Source organism: Lissotriton vulgaris, chromosome 2_2, assembly GCF_964263255.1.
Source record: "Lissotriton vulgaris chromosome 2_2, aLisVul1.2, whole genome shotgun sequence".
In the NCBI taxonomy this organism is placed as follows: Eukaryota; Metazoa; Chordata; class Amphibia; order Caudata; family Salamandridae; genus Lissotriton; species Lissotriton vulgaris.
The window spans coordinates 15,286,345-15,311,683 of record NC_141688.1 but is presented as its reverse complement, the minus strand read 5'-3'; the positions used below and the strand labels follow the sequence as shown (position 1 = coordinate 15,311,683).

Sequence of the window (25,339 nt, the reverse complement as noted above, 5' to 3'; positions counted from 1 at the left end):
TCTTTGATTTCTACAAACCTGGAAATGTGAACAATTATTCGATGAGATGAAATAAAATAATTACCTCAAACCTAATTCAAAACCTTTCTCAGCCACAAGTACAGATGCCTTGAGACAAGAAATATGACCAAAAGAATGAGCCAGAATCGATAGAAATAATTCATAGAAAAAAGTTATCTTATGCCTCGTATTGCATAGACAGGTAAAAAAATACATTTCAAATCAGATTTAACACAGAACAGAGCATTATTGGACAGCTGGAAAGTCCTCTGTGGAGAGAAACATGATAATATTTGAGGTTCAGTTATTAATCATACAAACCAAAGCAAGGCTGATCGCTTCAGGTTTGTCCTCAGTTAGACCTGGTCAAGTCTGAATCTACAGGCCCGATGCCACAGTCGGATTTAGTTAACCTATCAGCTGAAAGGTTATTTGTCCTGCGCAACTTTACCTCCCGGCATAGTATAGGGGGTATAGAAAAGACAGTAGGATTCAAAGGTCTGTCCAACAGCATGCCAGGCAGGAAAGGAAAATGACAGCCAGCCCCAGATTCCTCCTCCGATGGGACAATTATATCTGCAAATGTTCCAGGTTTACACCCCTTAACGAATCAATTCCATCTATCCATGGGATTCTCATTGGTCACTGATAGTGGGTTGTTGTGGGGTGATCAGTGAATCACACAAATCCAAAAGAATGAAGTAATCCTTTATGCATATCTCATTAAGATTGATTAAGTTCCATTGTGTTCCCATTACGTTATTTCCACAGAAGTGGATGGTACTTCACTTTGCTGACAGTCCGTCTGTTCCCAAGCGCTTTTCCCCGGGTTTGAAACAATGCTGTTACATTTCTGTTGAATATGCTTCTTAGCGAGAAATGCGTCCATTGTTAGCTAATACAGAAATGAAATTTCTCAGAAAGTTCTCATAGGGCTTACGTGACTGTCTCACATGGTTTTACATTAATGCTGGGAAAGAGAAGCATTTGTGGCCTACATGAGATTTAGTTGAATCAATACCGCGTTTAATTTTCATTATAAATCACACATTTCATAAATGCATTTCAATTCTCTCCATTAGAGCAGTTATAGTCTCCTTAAGGTACTGCATATGAATATCAGGCACTATAAAAAATGTTCTTAATCACTATTTGTACGTTGTCATTTTCAAAACTAATTGTTAATGTGTCACTCTCAATACATGTGATATTGTACAAACGTTACAAAATCACAGATTTGCACTATGTCAGATCTCTCTAATTTAAGCAATTTTGCATTTCAAGAGTTTCATTGCGTCTATATATTTCAGGTACGAAGCACATTTTGAATGTTTTTTTATTAACTCTGTATGTTATCAATATTTTATTTTCTCATAACACGTAAATATGTTCATGTGTACCTCTTATTGTATTTGTTTAATTGGTTTACATTTTTGTCTTCATCATTTTGGAACACTGCATGCTTTTACGATGCAGCATGTATTCTCACATTTTTCGACTTAGTAGGTTAGCGTGCTTTTATCAAGAAATATTTGTTGTAATGATCTTTTACAGGTGAGGATTGATAAAGGTAGGTGTCAGATTGGTCCACGCTCCATCATAGGGAAGAAAAGATAGTGGGGTGAAGAGGGAGCGGACGTGTTCAGATAAGAGTAGAGAGGCAGCTGAGCAGAAAGAGGAGGAATGTTTGAGATAGTGAATGTGGCAGTGCAAAGAGGGGAGAAGAAGAATAGAGAGGTGAGTGGGCCAACGAAAAGAGTAGAGAACCAGGATCGGATTGAGACTGAAACCGGAAATGGGAAGAAGAGATGTGTAGCATTTGAGGGCACAGAGGAGAATAAAAAGAGAAGGTAAGTGGAGAACAGGGAAGAAAGGGGTAGAGGTAATGAAATGAGGAAAAGAAGTGAATGAGAGGTGAGATATTGGAAGGAAGGAAAGAAAGATATGGTAGGTAGACTTGAGGCTAGCATGCAGAAAGAGTAGTGCACTGAAGTGGGGCAGGATAAAGAGCAGAGAAGAAAATAAAGGTGAAGAAAGGGGTGGTTTGGTGGAGATGAATGGGAAATGAAAATCAATGTGACGTGAAGACAGTGCGAGGAATGATCTAAAAGGTGCAGTGCAGCACAGCAAACAGTCATCTTATACATTATTTGTACAGCTGCCATTGCAGAGAAAATACGTTCTTTGAGTGCTTTATTATCAGAAAAAGGGCAGAGGCATACGTCCTAGCAATAAAAGAAATGATATGGTGTACCAAGTGTGTCGTTGTAGTGACTGTATGTTTGCAGTGAAGAAGCTCATGCATGCATTGTGTCATGTGTTTGAATGTGACTGTTTTGTCTCCAAGGCCACACGCTCCGGTGGAACTCTGATCCTAGTTGGCATGGGCCCTGCCATGGTCAACATTCCCATCGTTGATGCAGCTGTAAGGGAGGTGGACATCAGAGGAATCTTTAGATACTGCAATACGTGAGTATGGCTTTACAGTTACATGCTGGATAGACTATATGGAATTTGAAATTTTATTTTCCTTGACTTTGTTCTGAAATATCAAATAAGTTATTCAATGAATATGTTGGAATGATAAAAAAAAGTCTATAGCACTCCTGCGTCTTTTCTAGACTAAGCTGGGTTCACCCCACAAAGTGAAAATTATGCAAATCTCTGGAATTTGTGAGTGGAAAAAATGCACCCCATACACAATATTCACACCAACAGGTTGTCTCAGTTGAACATATCCCAATCTATCTTGATTTGCTCAAGGTGGCCAAATTGAGGTGTGGACCTGTAAAGTGATCGTATCTGAAATGTTGAAATTTGAGTGGCCAATGGGAGTGTTTGTGGAAAATTCACAAACGCAAGTCAAATGATTTTTTCCAGTGAACTAGTCTAATTGTGAAGACGAGGAGATCACAAGGATAGACAATTTTTGTTGCAAATTTCTCTAAGGTTTATACCCCCGACAAGGAGAAGAGAGAGAATTTCATCTTACTCAGTGATCAACTTTTTTCTACATTGCACGGTTTAGTAAACAGAAACATTATTTTGGCATGGCATGGTTTCAGCCACTTAGTTGTGTGTTTTCTACCGCATGTGATCAGTACTTAGTGAAATAGCTGTGGTCCTGGACTTCTTCAAAATGAGAATAATGAATTAAAGTCCATCAAGGCATGATGAGCAACTTGCTTGACTATAGTCCAAGATCTGAACTTGTAGATTTAAGTTGGTTTGTACCTTGTTCATTTTCACATCAGCATGAACAGATTGTGAAAGTCTGACGTAAGCAAACCGAGCAGATTAAGTTATTTGACCATTTGCGTTTAGCTCATGGGGATTATCCTCTCCCAGATCCTAATTAGAAATCAGTGGTAATTGGCATGTAGCATGGAACAGAAATCAGACATTTTGTTCAGGCAACAATTAGGTGGTCAAAATGACAATACTTTAGAGAGTTAACAGTGCCAAAACTCATAGGTAGAGTATGTGGTTTTATCTCATGCACTAAAAGTGAATACTATGCAGCCTCACAAACGGCATCTGAACCACAACACATTTCCTAACACTGCGGTAGAAGACTCTTCCACCAGCAAAGTCGGATCAATGTCAGCCAGACAGTAGAAAATCACATTTTCTGAGGAAGATTTGTAGGTGTTGACGAATCAGATTGTTCAGGAATGAGCAAGGCATTTCAGAAAATGGTGAGAGAACATATGCATCAAAGTAAACACTGTAAGTGCACTGCCACGCACCCTAGATGAGATGAGATATTCCCACTAACCCTTAAAATGAGTCCGTACTAATGACAATATATATACACCCGGCAATGACGCGCCTTTGACCTTGGAATGCCCTAGGATTGGAAACCAGGTGATGGATCATACTATCTGTCAAAGAACAGACAGACACAAAGTATACAAGTGCCACAGACTCCATAGTATTGCAAGCAGGCTAATGACGAAGGGCACAGAGCATCTTCTGAAGGAGCCTCAGGATGCTCCAATCATGTTTATATTCACAGCTGTCCCTTATGACCCCATGACTGTCAGACCACAACAATACGTTGCGCACAGCTGGCCATCATACAGAATAGTTTTGGTCAGGTATATTTGTACAATGTGTGAGCCTTATCCTGGAGATGCTGGTAGGTACATTATGGCTCTGCCTCAGACTGGTGTTAGGTGGTTCTTCTAAATCACAACCCGTGAAACAGGCCTGAAAAGGAACATGACCCGTAGTCACACTGTCAGTGTCGGCCTCAACAAGGATACCACCAAATGATCTGTTGCCACCATGAGAGTGCTCATCAGTAGGGCCCTTTGCAGCTCTGTTCATGAGGCAGGGTTGTTCACCCATGCAGGTGTCCAGAAGCCCCGAAGAGGAGGTCAGGCAATGACACGTACTTAGGTTAATTGTCCCCTTAGCTGTGGTTTTTTTGGGGCTTGTGCACACGTCTAATTATAGGGATTAGTGAGGTACTTATTTCATTGCAGGCAGCATTGGAATTCTTTTTATGTTTGCTGTTATGTTTATTGTTATATTTCACTTAAATTGACATTAGTAGGAAGATGATATCGTTCAAAGTATCCTTGTTGTATTACCCACAGTAAGTTCTTCCAAGCCTCTGCCTTATTTGCAACCTTTAGTTTTGATCTGTAATTCTTAAGAGTTACTATAATACTCGTACTGCGACTCTCACTTTGTGTTGACAGTTCAGGAATATGTGGGGGGAAAAAATCATAATGGAGAAAGTACTGACTGTAAACCTAAAATTAACTAAGCAAAATAAAAAATGCTATTTTTGTTTAGGTAAAAACTTGTCTTTTTTCCCCTTTAAATTAAGCCATGAAATATTAATGGAAAATGGAGGGTTTCTAATTCACCTATTTATTTTTAGTTATGTGGCAATAGAAGCTACTTTAGAAGGCGTCAGAAAGAAAAGGAAAGTAGCTGATAGAAGAGGAAACGTAGCAGGAAAAAGAGGGTAGCAACAGGTAATAGTCACTGTGCCTTGAGCGGGATGCCTTTGAGTTCCTGTTAATCCAAAACAATAGGGTGGTAATAGCAACAGTGATTTGAAATTCTGGATTGCTGCTCGATCAGCAACTTTACATACCCTGGTTGAAATAAGCTTGTTTCCTCATGTCGTACTTCGGTGCCTCCCATCTCAGCTTACGTCAGTCCTTTCTCTGACCATTCCTGTTCACCCAGGAAGTTCCTGTGGATGAGCAGCTAACCAATGATATGCTTTTGCTTCCTGTCTTTTACGGGTGATACTAGATCTCCCCCAACTTCAAAAGATTGTTCTATTTCTTCTGAGTCCTCTGAACAGCCCCCTAAACACTTCGAAAAGTGCATTCAATTCGTTCTATGAGCCTTCTAGGCTTCTTTGTTGGTCTCTTCAACTTCCATATGCTATGGGTAGTTTCCATTGCTGGGTGAACCTAATTGGCAGATTCGTCTTCACTCTCCTACTCTACATCCTATTTGGGATGGTTGCCAGTGTTGTATTTCGTGTTATAGTATGGTCTGAAATGTGAAAATATTCTGGGCTATTTGTTTATCTCTGTGTTTGGCGGTGACCATTGTCCTGTTCTTCTCGACAGCTTGCAGAGGAGAGGGATCGTTTCTCATGCCTGTTTTCTTGACTTGGTATTGCCTCACCAGCACCCAGTCACCCACATGAATTTTGGAGTCTTTGACCCATTGTTGATCGTCCGCATGTTCTTTCATTTTCTCTCCTGATTTTGTGTCCCTGGCTTGTGTTTTAGCATTCGTTTGGTGAGTGTGCTCTGTGTTTAGGCAGTGGTTTCAGCTTAGCATTTGGTTCTAAGTTACAGCTCATACATGAGTGTGGCTGGACATTGCTTACCATGTAGAGAGTTGTGATAAACTCTGAGGCCTATGCTTAGAATTTGTTCAAGTGGTGTGTGTGGACTTGTTCAGCTTGTTGTGCTGCCTTTTTAGGGTACTCATGAAGCTTTCCGCCATGCTATTCGCCTGTGACCTAGGAGGCGTGATTTTTCAGTGCTTCACGTCTTCTAAGTGTGTAGCAAATTAAGCAAAGTCCTGTCCTTGGTTGGAGGCTATTGTCAGTTTTGATAATTTCTAGAATGCCTCATTCCAGTAAAATCTCGTACAGCTTCAGAATTACTGATTTTGTGCTGGCCGATGAAATCTGCTCAGCAACTGGGAATCTGAAGTACTTGTACATCACAACTAGAAAGTATTATTCCCAGTGTTAGAGGTCCAAAGAAGTTGTAACAGTGTGCCACACTGCTTCTGGTAGAGCTAGCATTTAAAGTGGTGGTGGTCGTTACTTCACACTTGTTGCCTGGCAGGGGTGACATTCCTTGAGTGTCTCATCAATTAGCTGGTTCAGTCCCTGGAGCCATACTCAGTCTCAATGCACTCTTTGTTGCCACAACTCTTTGATGTCCCTCGTGTGCAAGCTCTATGACTCCTGATTGTAGTGCTTGGGAATGATTATTCTGGTGTCTATTAAAAGGTTGTATGACGTAACAACGAAATCTCTAACCCTTCATGCCTAAACAACACGGTCTGAATAACGACTGCGTCTTAATCACGCATTGGTTAACCATGCAGGCATTTACCAAAAAATGTTCATGGTAATGGCATGCCAGGGAAAAGAGTATGCTTGGCTATCCCTACCGACCTAAGGTACAAAATCCCCTCGCCCTGAGGTGCATATATCCATACCCCCTCCGAACCCCCACGCTGTGCCCTCCCCTTCCCTAATGCCTAAAACCATGTCCTTTAACATGGCCTTGGCCAGCCCTGACCCATCCCTCAGAACTGCCCCGCCCTCCATTAAGTCCCTTAAACTACCCCGACTCCAATTCCCCTCCCATTGCCCAGCCCACAAAACACCCCCGACCCCAGCCCACAAAAGTTCCCCAACCCAGCCCCGCTCCCTGCTTCCGTCCATCCGCAAGCCCTATAGTGTATTGCTTTAACCACACACATGCGTGGTTAAGGCATATGCGTGTTTGAACTTGTGGAGTCGGAACACTCGTGGTTTAGACGACTGTTCCCCCTCTTAAAATGATTCCTATCAGGATCACAGTTAGTCCTCATGTAACTGCCGGAATGCTGATAGGTTTTTCATGTTTGTCCCTTCTTCTACCGACTTCTCTTCCAAGTGTCTTCATTGGTCTTCTCACTTCTCTCAGGATGGTGTCCCTTTTAGTGGCTTTTCTTCTTCTGGAGTGGATGGTGAGAGATGTAGACATGGTTGATGTCTGTGTCGGCTAGAGTATGACAATTATTGTATAACTATAACCCTGAGCTAAAATGAAGATTAGGGTTAAGCATGTTGCAGTGCACTTTTGCTGTTATGAAATTCTCCTCATCATGACTTTGTCATTATACCCTGCTTTATCTTACATAAATGACAGATTTTTATTGTGCGTTTTATTTTCACTTGTATCCGTCCGGATCAGCAGCAGCACCTACAGGCGAGTCACTGAGGATGCTGGAGCTACATAGCCATTCTCTTTACGACATCCGTGGTTGGAGCAATACCTAGGGGCTGACAGCCCCTTCAATCATGTCTTTCCTTTTTTTTACCCCAGACTATCATTGTAATCTTCAAAACTCAGAATAAGAGGTATATATAATGATTATGACTTCTACTTTCCTCCACCTCCCACCCCGATTATCTCTGGATATCATTTTAAAGTGATTTTAAAAGTGATTATGAGACATGGCTGTGGTAATCCTCAGATCTAGGACGTTGGGTTTAAATATTGTGATGCCACCACAAAATTCAGAATGAAAAAGCATGATAGTAGAGTGAATTAGCACATGCCAAAGGGGTATTGCTTTGGTGAACGAATTAAAATGTCACTTAATGGCCCCAGGGCAGAGGCAAGTCTCCCTCAAATTAGCAATAATCAAAAAGTTTATCAAAATGGTAGGAAAAGAAGTGAGAGACTGTAAGAACTGACTCACAGTTGGATGGTAAGAGACATTGGGCAACAATTGGTGGATTCTCTGACCAGTCAGCTCTTAGTTTTACTTCCCCCACAATCTAAGGCAGAGAAGTGCTGTGTTTCAGATGGGGAGCTGCAGCATTCTTCACTGTCAGAAATACCCTTTCTGGTGCTTATTTGCAATATGAAATGGCATCCTATGTGCCTGCCGTGTATTTATCATTGCCATACTGTCAAGTCAAAAGGTTTATTGCATAATTAATTAAAATTATTACAAATTTCACATGATAAAATAACAATACAAAAGTTAATACATTTTTCTGGACTAGTTGCTGCTCAGCGACTAAGAAATGGTATAAAAAACAATGTTTAAAAACTTTCGTCCAGGGCAACTCCAGCCGTCTCAGGGTCTCAGTCGGTTTTTACAGAATATGATTTCCTTGAGAGCCCCTGGAGATAGGGTGGCCCTAATGTCTCGCCTCCTCTGTCTTCCCCCTGCTTGATTTGACCTAAGCGTTTTCTCACCTTTGCCAGGAATTTGATTCCCCGGCATGCCAAAATTATGGAGAAACCTCCCAACCAACTTGTAACGGCATGTCTGCAGGAACGAATGTTTAGCTCATTAAAAATGGGTTTCAGAAGACGTTGCCTCTGTGCCGTGAGTGCTGGACATACACAAAGAAGATGGGCTAGGGTTTCGGTTTTGTAACCGCAGAGACGACATTGCTCCGTCTGATGGGAGCCTTTCCAGGACGGTACTAAATCCTTCGAGATATGCAGACCCATCCAGTAATCTGTAAATGCTCTTTTTAAATGACCACTAAAATGGGATGTGAGGTATGCATGAGGTTTTAATGCTGTAAAGGAGTTAATAATGGTCCAGCTGTGCCGACGTTTTGCAAGTACGTATTTATCCTCTAGAAAGGATTTCCTTTTTGCTGCCACGTTGGCCGATCTGCTTAGGCATGCTTTGTCCATCCCGGATTCCCATGCTGGTTCCAGCTCGAGCTCTTTCAGACAGGTTTTCAAATGCTTTCCCCAGGTGCTTGGGGTTCCAGTGTCCCCCTGTTTTTTAATTTCTTCCCAGCTCAGCCAGTCCATTGTATCTGAATCTGCAGATCGAATTTTGTGACAGTTTCACAAAGCCGCTCATGCTCCTGAATTTCTGATTTTGCAGTCCAAATTCAAGCCTGACTTGTGATGCTGAGGCGGATTTTGGGAGGTTGAAAACTGCTTTGTAGGTTTTGATTTGTAGGTCATTTAATAGGTCAGCATCCTTGCCACACCAAGTAACCAGACCGTACGATAGGGTGGGCAAAATTTGGGCCGCCATAACTTTTAATAGGTGCTTATAATTAAGGCAGTCCATTTTTGCTTTTAGTAAACGGTAAGCGAAGATTAACGATTGGGCTTTTGCTTGTATTGCTGCTTTGTGCTCCTTATGTTTCGCTCCTTGTGATATTATTATTCCAAGATACTTATATGACTCTTGTTCTTCCACCGTTGCCCCATTCGCCGTCCATTTGTACTTGAGCTTTTGTGGATCTACCCGATGGGCCACTTTTGTTTTTTCTTTATTTAGTTCCAGCCTTTCCTGTTTCAAATAAGCTGTTAATTTATTTATTGCTCTTTGTAGGCCAATCAGTGTTTTGCTCAGCAATACTATGTCGTCTGCGTATTGTAAACAAGGTAGAGGGTTGTCGGCTAATGATGGTGGGTGACATTCAGCTGACTCAAGCACACTTGTGAGGTCGGAGAGGAAAAGGTTAAAAAGAGTAGGAGCTAAAACACAACCTTGTTTTAGACCTTGGTGCGTTGAGATACTCGTGGTTGTACAGCCTCCATTGCCCAGTTTCACTCTTTCCTAGGTGTTCTTATATAGTGCTTTTATTGCCTTTAAAAGTCGATTTGGCACGCCCCAGCTCTTTAATTTTCCCCACAAGCGTTCTCTGTTCACCCGGTCGAAAGCAGACTTGATATCGATAAAGCAGGCATACAGTCGAGCTCCCTTGGCTACCGCTATATCCATTAGGAGAGACAGACAAGTCAGGTTTGTTATCGTTCCCATTCCTTGCCTGAAGCCTGTTTGAAACTGGGGAATTATGTTTGTAACTCCTATCCAATCTTGTAGCTCTGATAGAATGCAAGAGGCGTAGAGCTTGGCCTCCACATCTATTAAAGATATCAGTCTATAGTTTGCGGGATTGCGATGGTCTCCATGCTTAAATATCGGGTGTATAATATTACCTTTCTAGGAGGCAGGGACCTTTGCTTGTTTATATATGTGGTTAAAAAGAGGCGTTAAGGTCTCTGACCACAAGGCCGGGTCATGCTTGAAGATCGTGGTTGGCAGCCCATTCGGACCTTCTGCTCCTTCTTACTTCAATCTTGCCATTATGTTGCTCAATTCGTTTTTGGTGGTTAAATCGACCAAAACGGTGGGCCCTTTTAGTTCTTCCTCAGACTCTGATTCTTTATTTTCCTTCTTATTAGTTCCATTTATTTTCTGCTCGTTTGCCTTTGTTGTCCATGAGCCATTCACGACGCCTGGATCTGTATCAGAGTACAAGGTTTGCACATGAAGGGTCCAAGTTTCAGCTCCGACCCCTGCTTCCTGATGGAGTTTTGTCCCTTTGTTTAGATCATTAATTATTCCCCAAAAATCCAGACTATTTGGGTGTTTTCCAGCGCTTAGAAGTTTATTCCAGAGCATTTCCTTGTAAGAGGAATTCGCAACCCTCAGTGACTTCCTATAAATGCTCCTAGCTTCCTTCAGATTACGTTTATTTACCGTTTTATTTGGCTTGGCAAGCGCTCAGACCTCTTTAGCAACCTTTCTTTTTTTGATCTTAAGTCCGTGTTGAACCATGGCTCCTTCTTGATGTTTATATTACACTGGTTCACTGGCATTGCTGGAGACTTTTGTAATAGGTCCAGAATCATTTGCTCCCAATTACTTACACATTCCTCATCTCTTTGGGGCCATAAGTAGGACATTTGAACTTTTACAGTGGCCTGAATTTTTTCCAAACCTTCTCCTCGCCCTTTTAATTTTTTTAGGTTGAACTTTGAGGCGTGATGTAGAAGAGAGGTCATTCTTGGTGCCAAGGTGGGCGCGATATTCAGTCTTGTTATTTGGGGGAAGTGATCACTTATGGAATGAATCAATCCCTAGAATTAGCTCCTCACTTACAATAGTGTAGTCAATTGTTGAATGGACCCTGCCGCTCAAGTACGTGACGCCTGCCGGCCTGTCCCCCTTTGTGTTACCATTCAAGATTGACAGTCCTAGTTCTCTTATACTGGTTGCTAACTTTTGTCCACCACTGGTCGATGTCATCTTTGCTTTTGCCCGTTTTTTTCCTATAAGGTCGTGGTTGAAGTCCCCGGAAATGAACAGTGGGCATCGCGAGTAAGTTCTTTGCATCACTTTTATTAATGATATTAGGTTTGCATGTTTTTCTTTTTGTGACTTCCTATCAGGGTGGGTGTAGACATTGATTATTAAAAGTTGCCACTGTTGAGACCCGAATGGCAAAGTTTCGGTGATTCTGATCACTTGAGCCCAATAGAAGCCCACGTCCAGATCTTCTGATTCCCAATTATATTTTTGGGATACATAGATTGATAAACCGCCCCGGGGGTGCCCAAAGTTTGAAAATCTTTCTGCAAATATATGGTGCTCTTTGAATCCTGGAATTGAGGTGGGTTTTAGATTCCATGACTCCTGGATCAAGATTACATCTTGTTGATGGAAGAACCTTGTGTATCGTGGGCAAGCGCCATTTCTTGGAAGCCATGCACATTCCATGAGCAAATTGAAACTCTTGATGAGTTGTTTGAGCTCTGAGGATGCTTCCCATTGTGAATTGCCGTGGAGAAATTTGGCTCTGGGTTAGGTAGGTTTATTACTCAGTACCGTGGGTATCCAAGACCAATCCATTCTATCCAGGCCATGATGACCAGTTGTTTGCGAGTTTTCTGACGAAAGTACCCTATTCCTTGCACTTGATGCTACAGGCGAGGCAGCCCAGGCACCTCGCAAACAGGTGGTGAGACATCCTCTGTATCTATTTCCATTTTTTTGGTTACGGGTGATGTTTTGTAAGGGATAGGGATACCTCGGACGTTTATGTCGTACAATAGATATACCCCAAGTTTCAAATTGGGGTCTTGCAGAAAATATGTTATCTACTAGGTCCTTTGAGGCCCAAGTTGTGACGGTTTCCTTGAAATTCGACGGCTAAAAGGTCCTGAGAGGTTATCTCTGTTAATACAGATGTTTCGTTAAACAATTTTAGCAGGTTACCTCGATTAAGAATGTCCTGCGGCCCCTTTGTTGGATATTCGGGGATAAATGTTAATTTTAGCTCAATAGCCTCTGAATGATGAGAGAGCTCTTTGGACAATTGTATTAAATCTACTTTGGGAGGTAATGAATTGTGGGGTTCGTTGGAATCACGTGTTGTAGAGGAGACTTGTTGATCTTGTTCTATCTTCACTACCTCTATTGAGTTTTTTGTATTCTGTGTTTGTCCAGTTCCGATTAACTTCGTTGGAAGGGGGATTGATTCCCTTTGGATTAGCGAACATCTACGCTCTTTTTCAAAAACTGTAACTCACATGGGGGTTTGTACGATTTTGATTTCTGGTACTGCTGTTTCTCCAAGTATTTCGTTAACGTTTCTTCCTAATCTTGTGGATGTGTGCTGCGTACTAGAGACTTTTATACCCCGGTTGATATCCTCTTTGGGCATACTTTGTATATCCGTGTTTTCTCCCAGGGCTTGTGTTGGTTTTTTTTGCTCGCAGCCTCCATAACCAGCCATTATTGTAGGGTATGTATTTTCTCCTCTCCTCTAAGCTCTTGCTCTTTTGTTTGCAGGACGGATCTTGTTTCTCTTTGGTGGTTATGAACTGTGGTTGGGGAGTGACTCGTGATACTATGTTGTTGGGTGGGGAAGTTTGTAGCTCTCAAACTCAAACCTCCTTCCCTTGAGGAGATTAGTAGAAAAGACTTATCTGGTGAGCTAGTGAATTACTCCTCTCCACCAAGCGACGCATTCGGAGATATAACTTTGTTTTCTTATTATTGTTTTCATTTTAAATATGGGAAAGATATTGCCTAGATCTGTATTTTGTTTTTTTGTATACTTTAATCTGGCCTTCCTGGCCTTTTTCCTTTGCCTCTTTGTAGGCTTATCCTCGATGATGGATTTTTGGATGAGCTGTGTTACATCTGTGTCTATAGCTGATCTGTCTAAACCTACTTCCCTTGAAATTTGTTTGGATTGCTTCCTATGAGCCCATTTGTGTGCTTCCTCTTGACTATTTGCGACTTGTCCTGATTAAGTTCGATTTCTTTCACCAGCGTACAACTACGGGTTTGTTTTACCTCCCCTAGGATGTCCCTCAAGATGGCTGGGAGGCTTGCTAACTTTTCGATTATACTTCCACATCTGCAGTTGCACTGTTGTTTACTAAAACAAGTGTAAGCCTCTGATTTCCCATGATTTGTTAAGAGCAACGATAGTGAGTCCAATTTTGCATTTATGCTCGCAATATGACCCACCACTAAGTTAATGAGGTCAATCTGAACCTCCATTTTGTTCGATTGATAATTTAGCACCCTTATTGCTTGGTCTAGGGTGCCTAGCCAGGACTGAGTCCATGGCGTAGATGGCTGACCTCCTTGAAGTTTGCTCGAATCCTTAAGCTCTGAGTCCAACGTGCACCCCGATGAGATTGTGATTGGCGCAGAATGGTTAGGTTGAAGATGGTTTATTACCATGATGATGCTGTCATTTATGGCTAGTTTTTGTTGGACTCTTTTTGCCGCGGGGCAGCGAGGGGTGGAAACCACCATGCCAGGACTCAAATGGAGGTCATTAAGACCCGATTCTGTTCGTGGGGCTCTGCCTTGGGAATCTATATACTTAGATATTCTCTCAGTGAGTTCCTCAAGTTGGGAGTCACTTGATAGAAAAAGCGGTTTTAACCATGGGTTCCCTTCTTGAGAAGATGCAACAGATAAATTACTATGTCTTAAGATTCCCTCCTTGGTTACCTTTGTGAGGTCATTTGCTTCATTTGCTTCGTCTAACTCAGCGGTTGTTACATTTTTACTCGGGTTCAAACGGTTATCCTTTGCGAGGGGATCGTCAGCGATGTCCTTTATAACTCCACCTCCCATATCTTCTTTTGCAACTAAGGGGATGTTGGGGTGGTGCACTTGGGCGATGACTACCGCCAGTTTTCCCTGGGGTTAGAGACCCGTAGGCGGCGGAAAGGGTTGGGACTCTGGTCGATCGCTGATCGCGTTCAGCGGGCTTTTGGCCCGTGGGGAAAGTGCGTTAAGTGGCGCGATGGGGCTCGGCAATTTGCTAGCCTCGGCTGTTGGTGCGTAGATCTCAGCAATTGGATCCTTTAAATAAAAGAATTTTAAAAGACCAGTTTTCTGTCTGGGGTCCAATGTTGTTTCTGGGGTCGGTGCTGAAACCAACCTCTCCCTGGGACTTAAAGGCATCCCTAATTCCGAGTTTAATTTGTCTTCCACGTTTGGCTTCCTCGATTTTTTTTGGAGCTTTTTTGCTTTCCACAGGTTGTCGCGTTTTCCCTGATCTCATTTCCAGAGTGGGTTCTTTACGTTCCTTTCAATCCTGCTTGGTTATCTGGGCGTAATAGTTTTTTAATTGTTTTGTTTTTGTTCCTTAATTGGTGAATACAGTGATAAGGTAGAACCGACAACTTGCTGGTGGCCTGAGGTCGTGGGCAGGTTTTTCAATTGCTGTTGCTCATGTTACTCCTTACAGCAAGGCTGGCTTGGCGGCTTAGAAGCAGAACAGAAGCAGAAGGAGACCGGTGCCTCTGGTTCGCACAACAACTCCTCTGCCGCCTCGGCCACAGCTAACGCCTCTAGTGCCTCTGCTACCGCGCCTCTTGCGGCTTCTACCCACTCCCGGCTTCTCCTGCCTTGTTTGAATTTAACTTGGGTAGAGACTGGCATAAACTGGAGCCGAGGATTGACAGTGGCTGCGGCAGACAATGGGAGGGCGGGCAGATGGGCAGGCTGGCTGGTGGTGCAGCCAGCAATGCACGCAGTGCACGCTGTGTTTACGCGGCCCCCGGTAGCCCCCCCGGTGGCGGAGTACCTCCGGTTCCTACCAGTGAGCACTCCTCCACTGACGCTGGCTTCAGCTCAGGCTCCAGTTCACCTTACCGCACTCTCCTGCGAGCCGTCGGACCTCGATCTTGTTCCGCGCAGCGCTCCGAAACCAGGGACCTGTACCGGTGGCCAATCACACCTCGCCACAGGTCACGCCACTGGACCCGCCACGGACCCTCCGGTGGCTGTTTTCCCCGGCCCCCCGGGTCACAGGTCACAGGGTCACGGATCACGGGACACGGGTCACCAACACCTCGGATCCGCGACTTCAAGCCAAGCCATGCCTTTCCCCCAGTTACCGGGTCGTGATTCGCCGGTCTAGACTTGGGTGCCGCTCCTAGGCTGCTGCTGCTGTGTGCTGGCGTGTACCGATGCCGGCCGCCTCTCGCTCCGTTCCTCTCGTTCCGCTGCTCGCGGTCTTATAATCCTGTGCTCCTGTGGTCGCGGCCCCCTAAAGCCGTAGAGCTGTCAACCATGGCCATACTGTCGCGTATGTAGCAGTCAGTGTCCGGCACATAGTCTTTAATGAAGTGATCGATGTATTGACCCAATGGTTCCAAAATAGAACCACATCTAGACACAATGGGGCGGCCCAGCGGTGTTTCTAAGTGTTTGACTGTTTGTGAATTTTAGGCAGGGTGTATATCACCGGTATTTTGGGTGATTTGGTATTCAAGAACAAGTGTTCTTTTTCACTTAGGAATCCAGCTTCTAGGCCTTCATTCGTCACCTGGACAATTAATTGTTTTTGTATTTCTTTTGTAAGGTTACAAGGTAGTCTGCAATAGTGGTCAGTATTGTTAAGTTGTCTTAGGATTTAATTCTCATAGTTTTCTTTATCTTGAATGACAATCCGGCCTCCCTTGTCAACAGGCTTAATGACAAGAGAGTTGTTCAAGTTGAGTGTAGACAGAGCTTTTATCTCATCAAGCGAGATGTTGTAGGGTATGAAAACTCTTTTACTTTCCAAGTGTGTTACATCATTAAGGACCAACTTCTCAAAGGTAAGGATTTCTCCTGGGACCATACCGGCTAACGGTGAGAAAGTGAAAGGTGGTCTAAAGGGAGTGTTAGTATTCCTGCTCGGTGTGGGATTGAGGAGGAAATAGCTGTGCAGTCTTATTTCCCTGAAGAACCTGAGAAGTTCAGTTTGTACGTTGAGGAAATTAGGTCGGACTGTGGGTACAAATGAGAGGCCTTTATTTAGTATGTATTGTTCACATACAGAAAGTTGGTAAGTGAAAGTTCTCTACGAGGTGTTGTCAAAGGTCCTAAACGTCAACAAAATTGTGTTCATAAAACAGGAGTGTTAAGGCAGAAAGTTTGGGTATGACCTTGCAGAGAGGGCCATGACCAACAGTCTTTCCAACACTCCCAGTGGACCCGACAATCGCAGGAGGGCTTAAGTGATTTTGTTATCAAGCTCCTACAAAACATGCCTTCTGGTTTCATTTAATTTGTGCCTGTAGGAATGCCAATATATGCTCTTCATACTATAATCCATGGCTTCTTTCAATTTGATTGTAAAGTTGTCTTCGATACTTGGGTTATTTTTGATGTGAGGCCTAGTGCTACCTTCGCCTTGTGTTGTGCCATTAGTGAGATCAGAATTGTTATCGAATGCAAAATGTACTGGAAAGGCACATCTCTACAGACTTATGTAAACTTCTGCATTAACTTTGGCTTTTCCTCAATAATGTGTCTAGTACTATTCTTAAATTTTGCTCTAGATCAAGTGAAAATATGGCACCAAAATGTAAGGTAGCATTTGCACAAGCTGCACTATGTCTTTTGTACTGTCATTCCTCGAAGACAGGGTTTACCAGTGATGTTGGAGTTGTGTAGAAAGTTCATAAAAGTTAAACTGTGAGGCAATAACAACACTGGTAATAAAATTATCAAAGTAGCAATAAACATGTAACCAAAAAATGTAACCAAAAATAGAATGAGTTTAGTTAAATCATAAACTACCTATTTCAAACAGGAGAGTATGGTTATTCTAATTTCTCTTATATCTCTCATCTGAAAACCAAACAACCTACACCTGTTCTCAGTAAAAGAGAGAATGTATTTGTTTATAAATAGTATAGCTGTCGGAAATATGCCCTCCTTCAAGGTTCCCTGGGATTTTCTTTTGTCTCTTTACTGAACCGTTTGACCTCTGCGCACATTATCCCAGCAGTAAAAAGCTTGTGCCCGTCCTTTCAAACATGTTAAAATCTGTTTGATTGCGATGATTGCCAAATTGTATTTCCTTTTAAGTTCCTAGATTATGGTACAACTTGTACCTAGGGTTTGGAAATATGACACTACGAGTGGGCAGCAGGAGTTAGTGTAACACCCTTTAAAACATTTCTCTAGACCTGCCCCTCCAGATATAAACTGTTATTTCAACCTGGCAAAATAAAACTCATGTCAGGCGTAAACCTTCCTTTTTAATACTTAAAAGTCACCCCTAAGGCAGGCCTCAGATCCCCAGAGTGCAATGTATTTGAAACGTTGGCCATGTTTATTAACTGTTTTAAATCTCCAGTCATTTTCACTGTGGCAAGGCTGGCTATCCCATAGTTTAACACTGGTTTACACTATTGTCTTTAATAAGTGCTAAATTCAGTTTGGGAGTAACCTAAACATGGTTCAAGGCCTCATATTAATATTAATTTAAAATCCAACATAATGGTCAAGTTGGTTTTTATATTAATATTTTGGAAATTAGACTTTTAGAAAGTTGCCACCTGACCCTTGATGCCTCTCATGTGATGTGTATTGCTCTGAGACAGTGGAAAAAGGACCCTGGGAATGGAGACGATGACCTGGGGGCTGTGCTCAACCCCTTGCTGAGCTTCAAAGGATGCCTACCGTGTCAATGCCAGATGAAGCTCGCAATTAAGCCTTCCTCCCTTTTGTCTCTCTACTGAGTCTAACACCAAACGAGAGGCGGTAAAGGGACTGACCAAAACCGTTTTAGAGGGTGGACAAAGTCTTTCCCTTCACCCTTATACTGGCACCAGACATAAATTGGACCACACAGACCACTCCTGCCCTGGGCCTGTGAACAATCAGAAGGACTGCCCTGCTGTCTGAAGAAACTGAAGGAAGGCTGGACCTGCTAGCTATGAACCCAGGAACCCAGAGGTGACCTCAAGGGTCAGTTGTCTGACCTCCAATTTGTTCTTCAGGAAGACAACAAGCTTTCAGAGACCCTTTGATGCAACTGCCATTTTGTTTTCACATGGTTATGTCCAGATTAGGAGCAGCACCTACAGGTGAATCAAAGAGGATGCTGGAGCTACATAGCTATCCTCTTTCAGTCACCCGTGGATGGAGCAATACCTAGGGACTGACAGCCAATTGAGCCATGCTTTCCCACTTTTAACCCCAGGCTTTCATTGTAATCTTCAAGCTCAGAATAAGAGGTATATATTAATGATGACTTCTACTTTCCTCCACCCCCCACCCACAACATCTCTCGAGATCATTTTAAAGTGATTTTATAGCGATTATGAGACAGGGCTGGGGCAGGGACGATCCTCAGATTTAGGTTTAAATCTTGTGACTTCAGTACACAATTCAGAATGAAAAAAAGTATGATAGTCAAGTAAATTAGCACATGATAAAGGGATTGGAGTACAAATAAAAATGTCACTTAATGGCCCCAGGGCAGCGGCCAGTCCCCGAAATTAGCAATAATAAAAAAGTTAATCACAATGGGAGGAAAAAAATGAGAGACTAAAAGAACTAACTCAGAGCTGGACGTAACAGGCATTGGTCAACAATTGGTGGATTCTCTGACCAATCAGTTCTCTGTTTTACTTCCACTGCAATTACAGGCAGAGAACTTCTGTATTTCAGATGGGAGAGCCGCAGTCGTCCTTACTGTCAGAAATACCGTAGGTGGAGAGCTCCACAAGGGCAGGACAAACGCCCAAGATGAAGGGGGGGTTCCTTGGGGGGCGGGTGAGGGGGGGAGAGGGGGGGGGGGGGGTGGAAAAAAAGAAAAAAGTCCTCATCTAAAAATAGAAACTCTGAAACAACTATTCATATACATAGACAAACACAGAAACATAAACGCACAATTAGCCATTTTTGGTATTACAATTAAGCTGAATAGGGAGAGCAAAATATGGTTATGGCTACAAACCCCTATATAAATAGTAAAATCATATCTTGGAATCTTAACGGAATAGGAAATCGAAGGAAACAGCAGAGGGTTTGCGATTTTCTAAAGAAGCTTGAGGCTAGTATATACCTACTATAGGAGACCCACATTGAGGAAAATGAGTGTAAGAAGGTCTTTGGGAATAGGCATTGGGTACAGGATATTTTATGCTCCAGGCAAAAGGGAACACATAAAGGAGTAGCAATAATTATTAGAGCAAACGGGAATATTAGAGTTCAGAGGTGGGATACAGACCAGACAGGGAGATGGTTGGCAGCTGAGCTCTCAGTAGCAGGGACACCTTACAATGTTGCAGTCTACTATGGCCCTAATGAGGATAATGAAACTTTCTTGGTTAAACTCGAGGGTGTTTTGATGTCCAGTAGGGCACCTCTGATTTTAGGGGGTGACTTCAATCTTGTCTTAGACACTCAATTACATCGTACTTCAAGAGCGAAATATACCTCGCCGAAGAAATCCCTCTCTGCTCTGAAAAACATAATGAAAGAACATAATTTGTTGGATGCATGGAGAACAAAAAATGGTGATCTCATAAAATACTCGTTCTATAGTAAAAAATACAAGCAATTTTCGAGAGTTGACTTATTCTTGGTAGATCACCTTTTGGAACCAGCCCTGATCTGGGTTACTCATATTCCTGCAGGCCTTTCGGACCACTCAGTAGTACAGCTTAATATTAACCTTTCAAATGCTACCATTGAACGCAGGTGGACTCTGGACAGGACAATTTTCTTAGATGTCAATATAAAAGCTAAAATCTGTAACAGCATAAGGGAGTATTTTTTATTTAATGTGGGCTCAGCACTAGAACAGATAGTATGGGAGTCATTCAAGGCCTTTCTCAGAGGTATATTGGGAACCCAAATGAGATTAAAAAGAAAAGAGATTAAAGACACAGAAATTAAAGATCTTGATTCTATTAAAAAGAAAGAGCTGGAGCTTCAACATGCAGCTCTGGAGGAAAGGGAGAGGATCCAGGTACTAGAAAAAGAACTCTTTGAGCTGCAGTTGAGTCTTAAAGTTAGTGCTGATAGACAGATTCATGACAGATGGGAAGTTAGCAAATTAAAAAACTTCGAATACGGAGAAAAATGTGGGGCACTTTTGGCATGGAAAGCAAGAGCTGACAGGACTAGAAATAACATTGACATCCTGATCCAAAGGGACACTGAAAGTAAGTTATTTAAAGAAGAAGAAATTAGGGAGGAAGCCAGAGGATTTATGGAGGAGCTATATCAAGAAAACAACAGGACTGGCACAGAAGACCTAGAGAAGTGGTGGAACCAAAGGGCACTACCACAATTGAATGAAGAGGATAAGAAGACCCTGTCAAGAGACATTACAGAGGGGGAAATAGGAACTCAACTAAAGAAAATGAGTAGGAATAAAGCCCCGGGCCCTGATGGTCTGCCGACAGAGATCTATAAAGATTATGAGAACGAGATTACTCCACATTTACTGACTCTTTTTAATAACATTTACCAACAAAAAGGGGATATCCCACCATCCTGGTTCGAGGCCACTATCACCCTAATCGCAAAGCCAAATAAGGACCCAAAGAATATAGAATCATACAGACCTATATCTCTTCTAAACTCAGACCTTAAAATATTCTCTGGAATTTTGGCCGAAAGACTATCTAAAGTAATTAAAACTGTCATTCACCCTGACCAAAGGGGCTTCATTCCAGGACGACAGCTTAATGAGCTGACCTTTCAGGTTATAGGCGCAATAGATTATGCTTTATATAAGGGATTGCCACTCACCATCGTGGCAATTGATGCCGCGAAAGCTTTCGACCAAGTCAACTGGGTATTTCTGTGGGACACCCTAACAAGGTTCGGTTTTCCACCACCTTTTATTCAGGCTGTTAAAAACCTATATGGACATCCACGAGCTAAGGTTTTGGTTAACGGAGCCTTGTCAGACTGGTTCGAGATATCGAGAGGGACGAGGCAGGGCTGCCCCCTGTCTCCTCTACTCTTTGATTTGTATATTGAGCCTTTTGTTATGGTGATTAGATCTGACCCAACAATTTCTTCTTTTAAAATGGGTGGGCTGGAACTTAAAACTGCTTTATACGCTGACGATCTGCTATTATATACCACAAACCCATTAGAAGCGATCCCAAAGTTGTTCACTCTTGCAGAAGAATACGGAGCAGTCTCAGGATACGGCATCAACAAAAATAAAACAGATATAATGAGTTGGAATAGCCCTATTCCCATTCCTGATGCAAAGATTAAGATTAGATACTTGGGTATATATATCACTGAAGATCTATTAGACTTACCTAAAGTGTCCTGGCAGGTCGTGGTGAAAGATATTACTAAACTCCTTCAGAGATGGTCTAACCTTCCTCTCAGTATTTATGGAAGAGTTAACTTAATTAAAATGGTAGTACTACCAAAAGTGACTTTTTTATTCAACAGTATTCCGCTAACATTCCACAATAAAGATATCTTAAATCTTCAGGGGAAAATAAGTTCATTTATTTGGGCATCTAAGTCCCCAAGAATTGCCTGGAGGAAATTAAGGAGAGGGTTAAAAATAGGAGGACTGGCTCTCCCTGATTTGTTAAATTATTGTTATGCATTTCACTTAAAAAATTTTAGACTCCTGGCCAATAAATTAGATGCATCGTCACAGGGTCGTTTGTTTCGAGCTCTTCTATCTGACCTACCTCAGGGCCTTGAATTTTTCTTGTTTAAGTTCGGCGCCCAAAAATTCTACAAAAAAGTCCGCCTCAAAATATTACTAACTGCCCTAAAAGTCTGGCAAATAGCATGTAAAATATGGAAGATTCCTTACTATAATTTTTTGGCACCAATTTGGGACTCCCCCGGAACACCAGAATGTTTACTAGACAGACTCTCATTCCCCCTGAGGGAGGCGGGTTTAAATCGATGGGGAGATCTCCTGGTGAATCAAAAACTAATGGATTGGGTATCCTTATCTAATATAACAGGAGGATCTCTAGCGAGGTTTAAATATTATCAGCTATCATCATGGTGGGGGAGCCAAAACTGGATGTCAGAAATTGAAGACTGTGACTTTTTAGACCTGGCAAACAGACAAGTAGGTTGGAAGGGTGAGGTCTCAGCGTGGTATAACGCATTAATTAGGGCAAATGATAGTCAAGAGGCAGAGATCTCGAAACTCTGGGGAAACATAATAGGAGAAGATCCTGAGAAACAACTAGAGGTATGGCTGGATTCCTTTGCAATCTCTCAGAAAATGATAAAACCCGCTAATCTCAGGCGAAATCATCTTTTTACGGCATGCAGGGTATACTGGACCCCCTTCAAGCTTTCAAAAATTTCTGGAACACTACATGTATGCCCTAGATGTAAACAGGCAGAGGCAGATGATATACATATTTTTGTAGAATGTAGTGAGATTAAAAATTATTGGTTAGCAGTCTGCACCTTCTTGGAGGAGGTACTTGTTAGAACAATCACAGGTAGCCCCAGGTTGATTTTGATGGGCTTGTTGGAAGAATATGATTTGACAGATAATATTACCCAGTTTATATTTTTTGTGATTGTCATCGCCAGAAGAGAGGTATGCAAAGAATGTAAATCCCCAACCCCTCCTAGGTTTGTAGAATGCTTAAAGAACATCATGGCCATTAGTAAAACAGACCTTAAATGTGGTGGAGAGGAGGCGAAAAAGATCTGGGCACCGTTGCTTAAATGGTCGGACAGTTAGACACTAAACGTCCAATGATTAAGCCAGGGGTTTGCGGTCTGGTCCTCCCCAGGACAAGGTACAGAAACATCGAGTAGGGGAGTTGGACTAGTAGAAAACCCACCTCTGGGAGATTTCTCGAAGGCCATACACATAACCAAATATTCCAGGGCGCACAGTAAGGTTGTTTTTTGTGTTGGCAGAGTTGAGAGTTTCCATCTGGAGTCATTTTATCTGGTGGCAAATATGAGGACAAAAAAAACAATTTAAAAAGAGAAATACCGTTTCCGGGGCCTATTTACAATCTGATATGGCATCCTATGTGTCTGTTGTTTGTATATATTCTGCCGAGGCTGCCCTGCACATAATTTTGATCCCAGGATGAAAAAAAACCTGCAGTATCCTCCATGAAGTAGAGGAATACACTTAGACATTGATTAATCGACATTTATATTGTTAAATAAAACCTATCTGTGGAAGTTAAACACAGGAACACAAATCCAGTTGTAGGTAGAAGAACGCTTTATTGCTGAACCCTCTTCAGCTTCCCAGCAGCAACTGCCACCAAGAGAACATTACCGACTTAATCTCTGTGCATTCCACATTCCAAGGTTGGACAGCCTGGAATGCGGAATACATCACATCACAACATATTTCCCTCCTTTCACAAACCTATTAAATAAACAAATCTACCCAATTTACAAACTGGGAAATAAATAAAATCTCAAGAGTGAGATTACAAAACAGCAAAAGAGACAATGATAGAAAACCCTAAACGTCATGAAATCTAATTGGCCTAGTAACAGTCCTCTTGATTCTGCGGAGTCCTGCAGGAAAAACATCTTTATCAACTATTTTTTGCATGTGAAAGTCAGACATACCCAAACTATTCAGGTTGTTGCTTGATAACCTTGAGAATCCCTCTTTGTTAGACATTTTGCATTAGCCATCACAAACACACTCCTACTTATCCATGACCACAACTTTGTGAATATTGCTTTTATGCCACCATTCATGTCCATTGACTCTAACAGCATTCTTTGACACAGCATCCACTGGTACAGGATCCATGAATCTCGAATTCCCTTTCACAACATGAGGGGTAACCTTGATCTGTACCCAATCCCCACACTAATGCATGTATACTCTTTTGCAACTCTGTGTCTGTTGTCATAGTACTCTTTCATCCTGCTCTGGTACATCTCTACTTTGGGGCGTAAGATTTTGTCAACAGAACTCCCTTTCTCCTTTTCTGACTGATAAGTCCTCAACCACGCGGGACACAACTTGGACGTGGGTATCCGCCGCCTCATCAATTCAAATAGACTTTTCCCAGTCACAGCATTAGGAGTCGTACGATGGGACCACAACATGCTTTCAACAGCTTTGTGAACAGCAACTGAATTCTGAACAGACCATTGAATGCAATCAACCAACGTGCGATTCATTTTCTCCACCAAACCAATGGCTTGTGGGTGGTACAAAGAAATGCGTAATTACATTTTTCTCCAGAAATTCTCTCATCTCTCTTGAAATAAACTGGACCCAGTTGTCTGACACTATTTCCTTTGGAAAACCTTCCCTAAGAAAAAGTTTCTTGAGAGACCTTATAACAAAGGCAGTGTTGGGTTCCTCTATAAATTCTACTGCCCACCACTTACTGTAGTAGTCAACAATGGCCAAAGCAAATGTGTACCTGCGTGGTAAGATATTGAGTGGACCTATGAAATCTAAGGCAATCTTAAACCACGGACCTCAAGGTAAAGTACAAGGTTGGAGAGGAAGAGTTATGAGTTTGACACTCTTGTCACCGTTGGCCCAGATAACACACTTTTCTATTTTGTTAATCATGTCAGTGTCCATTGCTGGCCACCAGTAATCCTCTCTAATCTTCCTCTTAGTCATCGTCTGTCCTAAATGCCCCTCATGACCATTTTCAATAACCCTTTGTCTCAACCCAATAGGAGGAACAAACCTGTCTGCTCTCATCAAAATTCCATTTGTTTGGACATCTGCAAATTTTGCGTACACTTGCAAATTGACAGGCAACATTCATTCTCACGGCCATCCTTCAATCACAAATTTCTTTACTATCACCAAATCACCATCCTCTTCCATGTTGAACTTCCATTCATCTTCACTGAACGACTGTCGTAGACAAACATCCACTGCAGCTATTAAACACTCATCACAATCGTCAGAGTTCACATCAACAGAAACAGGAGAATGAGATAAATAATCTGCCCTTATGTTTTTCCCACATGGGAAGTATTCTATTTTCAGGTCATATTGCAACAACTTTGCACTCAATCTTGACAGTCGCGGGTTGTGATGTCTGATGACGGTACCAAC

General features: G+C 42.3%; 1 protein-coding gene across 1 annotated transcript in view; it reads left to right on the top strand.

The window, feature by feature from the left end:
• SORD (sorbitol dehydrogenase) overlaps positions 1 to 25,339 on the top strand; it is a 288,944-nt gene that overhangs the window by 120,013 nt on the left and 143,592 nt on the right. Inside the window, exon 8 of the mRNA XM_086959185.1 lies at positions 2,348 to 2,469. Within this exon, the coding sequence (XP_086815311.1) occupies positions 2,348 to 2,469 (122 nt within the window). The remainder of the gene's footprint in view (positions 1 to 2,347; positions 2,470 to 25,339) is intronic.